The sequence below is a fragment of the Nerophis ophidion genome, linkage group LG14, assembly GCF_033978795.1.
Source record: "Nerophis ophidion isolate RoL-2023_Sa linkage group LG14, RoL_Noph_v1.0, whole genome shotgun sequence".
NCBI classification, from domain to species: Eukaryota; Metazoa; Chordata; class Actinopteri; order Syngnathiformes; family Syngnathidae; genus Nerophis; species Nerophis ophidion.
The window spans coordinates 48,358,354-48,366,925 of NC_084624.1; the positions used below are offsets into that span (position 1 = coordinate 48,358,354).

Genomic DNA, 8,572 nt, shown 5'->3' on the forward strand with positions numbered 1-8,572 from the left:
TCTCATCCCTCTCTCTCTCTCTCCCCTTCCATTCCCCCCTCTCATTCTCTCTTTCTCCATCTCGCCCCTGTACCTCTCTCTCTCTCTCTCCATTTCACCCCTCCCTCACTCTCTCCCTCTCCCCTTCCATCTCGCCCCCTCTTTCACTCTCTCTTTTTTTCTCTCTCCTTCCATCCTCTCTCTCTCTCTCTCTCTCTCTCTCTTACTCTCTCTCTTTTCCTCCTTCCATCTCACCCTCTCTCCCTCTCTCTCTCTTTCTATTTCTCCCTCTCTCTCCATCTCATCCCTCTCTCTCTCTCTCTCTCCTTCCATTCCCCCCTCTCACTCTCTCTTTCTCCATCTCGCCCCTGTACCTCTCTCTCTCTCCCTCCCTCCGCCTCGCCCCCCCCCTCTCCTTCTCTCCCCCTTCCCCTCAATCACGCCCCCCCCCCCCCCCCCTCCTCTCCTCCACGGCACGGCGCACTCAGTCCTCCACACGCCGCCACCAGGGATGCATCGCGGGCGCAGCGCAGCAGAAAAATGGCTCCGACTCCGCGCGTCTTGTGGATCTATGCTTGTCTTTCCCTGCTTTTGCACGTCTTGTCGCCGGCCCAAGCCTTACGGAATTACCCGGACAATGAAGGTAGGTGTCCAGGGGGGTCCGGGGGGGTCCGGGGGAGCCTCGGGAGCGTCCACTTGCCGGTGGACGCCCCCCCCCCATAAAAGTGTGAATGAATCATGCGTCAGGACGCAGGGAAAAGAGCAAAGAGGAGGAGAAAAGTGTTTGTTGCTTTTGCATTTTTGCCAGTAAATTTGCATGCTAGGACGTTTTTGGCCCAAAGTGGAACAACTTCCATCACTTCATGTTCATGAAGACTCTGGAGGATGACGTCTTTCACTCCAGCAGCAATTGCATGACATTTGACACAGGATGATATCAACATGATGATATTAACTTGATATCAATATGATGATATTAACATGATATTAACATAATGATATCAACATGATGATATTAACATGATGATATCAACATGATGATATCAACATGGAAGTTCGCCTCCAATGAGAAAATAGACGTAGTCTTCAACTCATCCTAGCTGCTTCTATGAGGCGGAATGTGCTGGATGGCCGGCCCTAAGGGTGCCAAGATCATCGCCCCACAGTTTGACTTCCTTTTTGAACACTTTTCGAGCAACTTATTAGTGAGGAGAATAATAATAATAATAATAATAATAATGCACTGACATGCAATTTAAAATAGTTAACATGCATAATGCTGGGGAAGTGCTATTTTTCTCTGATGATGTCACGGCATTGTGGAAAATTCATGTTTTGGACTTTACTTTTCAAATTTGTATTGGTTGCATTTTTAAAACTATATTTCAAAAATGTGCGTACACGTGATGTGTGAGCACTGGAATTGCTGAGGTAGAAAAAGGACTCGCGTCAAAGACATCGCTGACGTCATGCACTTCTTGGAACGCCAAACTAGCTTGAGACGGAATAAACAGCACCTCTGCTGGTTGCAGCCCGGTACTGCACTCTGCTGGCTTCCTGTGCTTTCATGCAATTCAGCGTTTTTTATTTATTTATAGGAACTCTTGGAAAAAAGCTACTATAATAAGTCGCTCGCTCCAAGTTGGAAGAAGCAATTGTCGTTGTTTACGGGGAAAATAATCATATTTTGTCACCATGGAAAAGTAATGATGATGTGCTTGTACTGAAGTATTATTCACATTATTATCGTAAGAATAGCATGACGTGATTATTATTATTAGTATTATTATTATTATTATGTACTTTTGCATAAAAATGATTGGCTTTAAAAGGACCAGAGCAGAGGTATATTACACTTATTGTTCCAACATGGAGGTATATCATAAATGTATGTCACCGCCCAGAGGAGTTGGCTCGGGCTCAGGAGGGCATGTAGTTGGCACGATGAGGAGGAGGAGGAGGAGGAGGACGAGGCAGGGAGGAGTATTTAAAGAGGAGGAGACAAAGATGAAATATTCATTGTGGTGAGCGGAGGATGAATGATGATGAAGTGAAATTCCCGTTGACTTTGATAAGTGAGCTGCAGAGCGTGTATGACCAGCCTTGCTCATTGGATATGAACGCTGATCCCTGGCGCCATACCCTGCCATACCCTGCCATACCCTGCTATACCCTGCTGTACCCTTCCATACCCTGCCATACCCTGCTGTACCCTGCCATATGCTGCTGTACCCTGCTGTACCCTTCCATACCCTGCCATACCCTGCTGTACCCTGCCATATGCTGCTGTACCCTGCCATACCCTGCTATACCCTGCTGTACCCTTCCATACCCTGCCATACCCTGCTGTACCCTGCCATACGTTGCTGTACCCTGCCATACCCTGCCATACCCTGCTGTACCCTGCCATAACCTGCCATACCCCGCCATACACAGCCATACTTCACCATGCCCTGCTGTACCCTTCCATACCCTGCCATACCCTGCCATACCCTGCTGTACCCTTCCATACCCTGCCATACCCTGCCATGCCCTGCTGTACCCTTCCATACCCTGCCATACCCTGCCATAACCTGCCATACCCCGCCATACACAGCCATACTTCACCATACCCTGCCATAGCCCGCTATACCATGCCATACCCCGCCATACACAGCCATACACGACCATACCCTGCCATACCCGGCCATACTCTGCCATACTTCACCATAACCCTGCCATACCCGGTTGCGCCTACCGACCTCACAGCAATTTTATTATCCACATGGTGTAGTGATAAGTGTGAGCAGCAGATGGCGGTCAGGAGAGGTGGGACTCTTTGACCACTTCTCCATTCCATCACCATCCAGACGCGACGTTTGGGTTAAAAATCCATTATTGTTGCAGTTTCTTTTCGTTGCATTAAATAAGCATTTATCACTTGCAGCTTTTAAAAAGGCTACATTTGTTCTAAGAAAATCCCCACCACATGCGTTAAATTCAGGGAAATGTGTGCACAAGTGGAATATAAATAAATAAATAACATGATGTGTTTCAAAAAGTCAAATAAAAAAATCCCATCATGACTTTTTTAAGGCGACTTATATTCTGGTGCACTTCATTGTCTGAAAAATAAAATTTTAACAAAGTAAATTAAAAAAGTAAATAACATGATGTGTGTCATAAAGTCTAATAAAAAAAATCATAATATGACCTTTTTAAGGCACTTTATAATCCGGTGCGCCTTATGGTCCGAAAAATGAAATTTTAATGAACTAAATGAAAATAAAAAAATTAAATGGTGTGTCATAAAGTCTAATAAAAATATGTAATATAACCCTTTGAAAGTGCCTTATAATCTGCTGCGCCCTATGGTCCAAAAAATACAATTTTAACAACGTAAATAAAAAAAGAAAATAACATGATGTGTGTCATAAAGTCTAATAAAAAAAATCAAAATATGACCTTTTTAAGGCACTTTATAATCCGGTGCGCCTTATGGTCCGAAAAATGAAATTTTAATGAACTAAATGAAAATAAAAAAATAAAATGGTGTGTCATAAAGTCTAATAAAAATATATAATATAACCCTTTGAAAGGGCCTTATAATCTGCTGCGCCCTATGGTCCAAAAAATAAAATTTTAACAACGTAAATAAAAAAAGAAAATAACATGATGTGTGTCATAAAGTCTAATAAAAAAAATCAAAATATGACCTTTTTAAGGCACTTTATAATCCGGTGCGCCTTATGGTCCGAAAAATGAAATTTTAATGAACTAAATGAAAATAAAAAAATAAAATGGTGTGTCATAAAGTCTAATAAAAATATATAATATAACCCTTTGAAAGGGCCTTATAATCTGCTGCGCCCTATGGTCCAAAAAATAAAATTTTAACAACGTAAATAAAAAAAGAAAATAACATGATGTGTGTCATAAAGTCTAATAAAAAAAATCAAAATATGACCTTTTTAAGGCACTTTATAATCCGGTGCGCCTTATGGTCCGAAAAATGAAATTTTAATGAACTAAATAAAAATGAAATATAAAATGGTGTGTCATAAAGTCTAATAAAAATATATAATATGACCCTTTGAAAGTGCCTTATAATCTGCTGCGCCCTATGGTCCAAAAAATACAATTTTAACAACGTAAATAAAATGGGAAACAACATGATGTGTGTCTTAAAGTCTAATAAAAAAATCATAATATGACCTTTTTAAGGCGCCTTATAGTACGGTGCACCCTATAGTGTGAAGAGTGCAGCAAGTGTGCATCACAGCTGGTGTAGTGTACTCATGTTCAGCTGGTGTAGTGTACTCATGTTGAGCTGGTGTAGTGTACTCATTGTGAGCAGGTGTAGTGTACTCATTGTAAGCAGGTGTAGTGTACTCATGTTGAGCTGGTGTAGTGTACTCATGTTGAGCTGATGTAGTGTACTCATTGTAAGCAGGTGTAGTGTACTCATTGTAAGCAGGTGTAGTGTACTCATGTTGAGCTGGTGTAGTGTACTCATTTTAAGCAGGTGTAGTGTACTCATGTTGGTCTGGTGTAGTGTACTCATGTTCAGCTGGTGTAGTGTACTCATGTTGAGCTGGCGTAGTGTACTCATTGTAAGCAGGTGTAGTGTACTCATTGTAAGCAGGTGTAGTGTACTCATGTTGGTCTGGTGTAGTGTACTCATTGTAAGGAGGTGTAGTGTACTCATGTTGGTCTGGTATAGTGTACTCATGTAGAGCTGGTGTAGTGTACTCATTGTAAGCAGGTGTAGTGTACTCATTGTAAGCAGGTGTAGTGTACTCATGTTGAGCTGGTGTAGTGTACTCATTGTAAGCAGGTGTAGTGTACTCATGTTGGTCTGATGTAGTGTACTCATGTTAAGCTGGTGTAGTGTACTCATTGTAAGCAGGTGTAGTGTACTCATTGTAAGCAGGTGTAGTGTACTCATGTTGAGCTGGTGTAGTGTACTCAAGACAAACACAATAAATCCATGTTTATCTTCCAGAAAGTCTTGACTGTGCGTGTGAGAGCATCTGTGATATTGTCCACTCACATATTTCAGTGGCCACTTCATTCCAGGAAGTCCTGGGCCGATTTAAAAGGCCACAGTTCCCCTCGCAGCCACCAATTAAAGAGCGGCGGCCCCTTGAAATTGTTAGCGGCACTGCTGCTGTGCTGTCAACAAGCTGTGTTTACCACGCCAGCGCAAATTGTTGGCATTTACAAGAAAAGCAGTTGCTGAGTCGGACCAGCGGAACAAAGTGCTCGGGGGAGAGAGGAGGGGTGGGGTGGAGGGGGGGGGGGGGGGGGGGGATTGGAGGGGGGGGGGGGGGATTGGAGGGGGGCGGGGCATGGTTCCAGAATCAGCCTGCAGTGGAAACGCAGCAGGAATGACTTCATTCTCACGTCGCTGAGATGATGGCTTCTTTTATACAATACGAGGAAGGGGGGGGGGGGCATGCACACTTAGAGGGAGCCCCCACACACTCCCTCTAAGTGTGTGTGTTGTTGTATTTCTAGCCTTCTTGAGACATTAAGTATCTTCCACATGAGGAGGTGTGAAGAAGCGATGACATAAATGATGGTCCCAATAATAACATTGCATCTAATTGACAATGTCTCATTTGTGGTGATATCCATGAAAATGAGGGTGGTCCCAAAAAGGAGGGATTTTTCACATTGACTGTGTCTCGCTTTTAGAAGTGCTCCCCCTTCTGGTCAACATATGAAATAAGTGTGTGTAAGAAATTGAAATGCCAACCACTTCGGCCAAAATTAATTGAAAGAAGATATATTTATGTAGAGAATTACTGTAATAACTTGAAGTAAATAATGAAGATTGAAAACCAATTACAAACAAAACAAGAAAATAACTGTAATGTTTTTTGTCTCACAATGTGTCGACTTTTTTATTATAAAAGTGAGAACAATTTCTTATATTCTTTCTATTTCTGTAATATTGCCATATTTTCCGGAAAAATTAATACATTTTTTTGTAAAATTGTTGAATTTTTTGGTAAAATTAGTTTTTAATACAAAATGGCAACATTTGACGTATAAAATTCAGACTTTTATCACAAAAATGCAAATTTTTTTGTTGTTCTTGTAATGTAGCAAATTATTTTGTCTAAAGTTATTAGTGTGTGTGTGTGTGTGTGTGTGCGTGTGTGTGTGCACGTGTGTGTGAGTGTGTGTCTCAGAGTGAGTGGGTGTGTGTGTGTGCATGTTTCTGTGTGTGTGTGTGTGTTTGTGTGTTTGTGCATGTGTGTCTGTGTGAGAGAGAGAGTGTGTGTGTCAGAATGAGTGAGTGTGTGCGTGTGTTTGTGCGTGTGTGTGTGTTTGTGCGTGTGTGTTAAAGAGAGTGAGTGTGTGTCTCAGAGTGAGTGAGTGAGTGAGTGAGTGTGTGTGTGTGCATGTGCGTGTTTGTGTGTGTGTGTGTGTTTGTGTGTGTGTGTGTGTGTGTGTGAGAGAGAGTGTGTCTCAGAGTGAGTGAGTGAGTGAGTGTGTGCGTGTGCATGTGCGTGTTTCTGTGTGTGTGTGTGCGTGCGTGCGTGTGTGTGTGCGTGCGTGTGTGTGTGTGCGTGTGTGTGTGTGTGTGAGGGCGTAGGAAAAATAGAAAGTCCTTTTGATTAGTGACCAGTAAAGTTAAGTTAAATTAAAGGCGTGTTCTGTCCGAGGTTCACTCATGTATACATACATATGTACTCATATATACATATATGTACATGTATACATATATACATGTACATATATGTATGTATGAGTACATATATACATTGGGGCAAAAAAGTATTTAGTCAGCCAGCGATTGTGCAAGTTCTCCCACTTCAAATGATGACAGAGGTCTGTCATTTTCATCCTAGGTACACTTCAACTGTGAGAGACAGAATGTGGGAATTTTAAAGAATGTATTTGTAAATTATGGTGGTGGAAAATAAGTATTGTGTATATGTATGTATGTGTATATATGTGTGTATTTATATCTGTATGTATGTGTATTTATCTGTGTTTGTATATGCAATGCCTGTGTACATATATATATATATATATATATATATATATATATATATATATATATATATATATATACATATATATATATATATATATATATATATATATAAATATATATATATATATATGTGCATGTATGTGTGTTTGTATAAGTAATACTTGTGTATTCGTATGTGTGTGTATATATATGTGTGTGTATATATATATATATATATATATATGTAGGTGTGGGAAAAATCACAAGACTACTTCATCTCTACAGAACTGTTTCATGAGGGGTTCCCTCAATCATCAGGAGAAAATCTCCTGATGATTGAGGGAACCCCTCATGAAACAGAGATGAAGTAGTCTTGTGATTTTTTCCCACACCTACATATTGCGCTCTACCACGGTATCGAGCACTATTCTCTGGATAATCCAATCAAGACATATATATATATATATATATATATATATATATATATATATATATATATATATATATATATAAATATATATATATATATATATATATATATATATATATATATGTGTATGTATGTTGTGTGTACATTTGTAATGAATGTATGTTTTTTGTTAGTTTTAGTAATTGTATTATTAGATTGTGTTGCAGGCTACAAATGTCACCCCAAGCTGCACTTTGGCCCCCCTGGTCTACACTGGTCTATGTTAGTGTTCCTAGTACCTAGTCCATACTACTATGATTACATGGATATTTTTTTATAGGTCGTATAGTACCGGGTGAAAGGTTAATTGGCCCGAATGTCGATTTGGTTGTTTGAACGCTTTATGGAGGTCAAGTGTCAGCGTTTTAAGAGGCTGGGTCATCATCTTCTAATGAAGCTGCAAATAAGTTGGACTAAAGAGAGATGAAGATGATCAGCAAGCAAGTGTTCAAACACTCAGGAGACCTCAGCCTCCATCCACACTTCTTGTGGCTTACCTTGCTAACACACACACACTTTTACACTCCATGTGGCTTACCATGCTAACACACACACACTTTTACACTCCTTGTGGCTTACCATGCTAACACACACTTTTACACTCCATGTGGCTTACCTTGCTAACACACACTTTTACACACCATGTGGCTTACCTTGCTAACACACACTTTTACACACCATGTGGCTTACCTTGCTAACTCACACACACTTTTACACTCCATGTGGCTTACCTTGCTAACACACACTTTTACACTCCATGTGGCTTACCTTGCTAACACACACTTTTACACACCATGTGGCTTACCTTGCTAACACACACTTTTACACACCATGTGGCTTACCATGCTAACTCACACACACTTTTACACTCCATGTGGCTTACCTTGCTAACACACACTTTTACACTCCATGTGGCTTACCTTGCTAACACACACTTTTACACTCCATGTGGCTTACCTTGCTAACACACACTTTTACACACCATGTGGCTTACCTTGCTAACACACACTTTTACACACCATGTGGCTTACCATGCTAACACACACACACTTTTACACTCCATGTGGCTTACCATGCAAACACACACACACTTTTACACTCCATGTGGCTTACCATACTAACACACACTTTTACACTCCATGTGGCTTACCTTG

At 40.8% G+C, this 8,572-nt stretch overlaps 1 protein-coding gene across 1 annotated transcript in view; it reads left to right on the forward strand.

Moving 5' to 3' along the window:
- Positions 1-472: 472 nt before the first annotated feature.
- The window catches only part of epha4b (eph receptor A4b), a 269,329-nt gene continuing 261,229 nt past the window's right edge, over positions 473-8,572 (forward strand). The window contains exon 1 of the mRNA XM_061920912.1: positions 473-622. Coding sequence (XP_061776896.1) covers positions 520-622 — 103 coding nt within the window. The 5' untranslated portion in view covers positions 473-519. The remainder of the gene's footprint in view (positions 623-8,572) is intronic.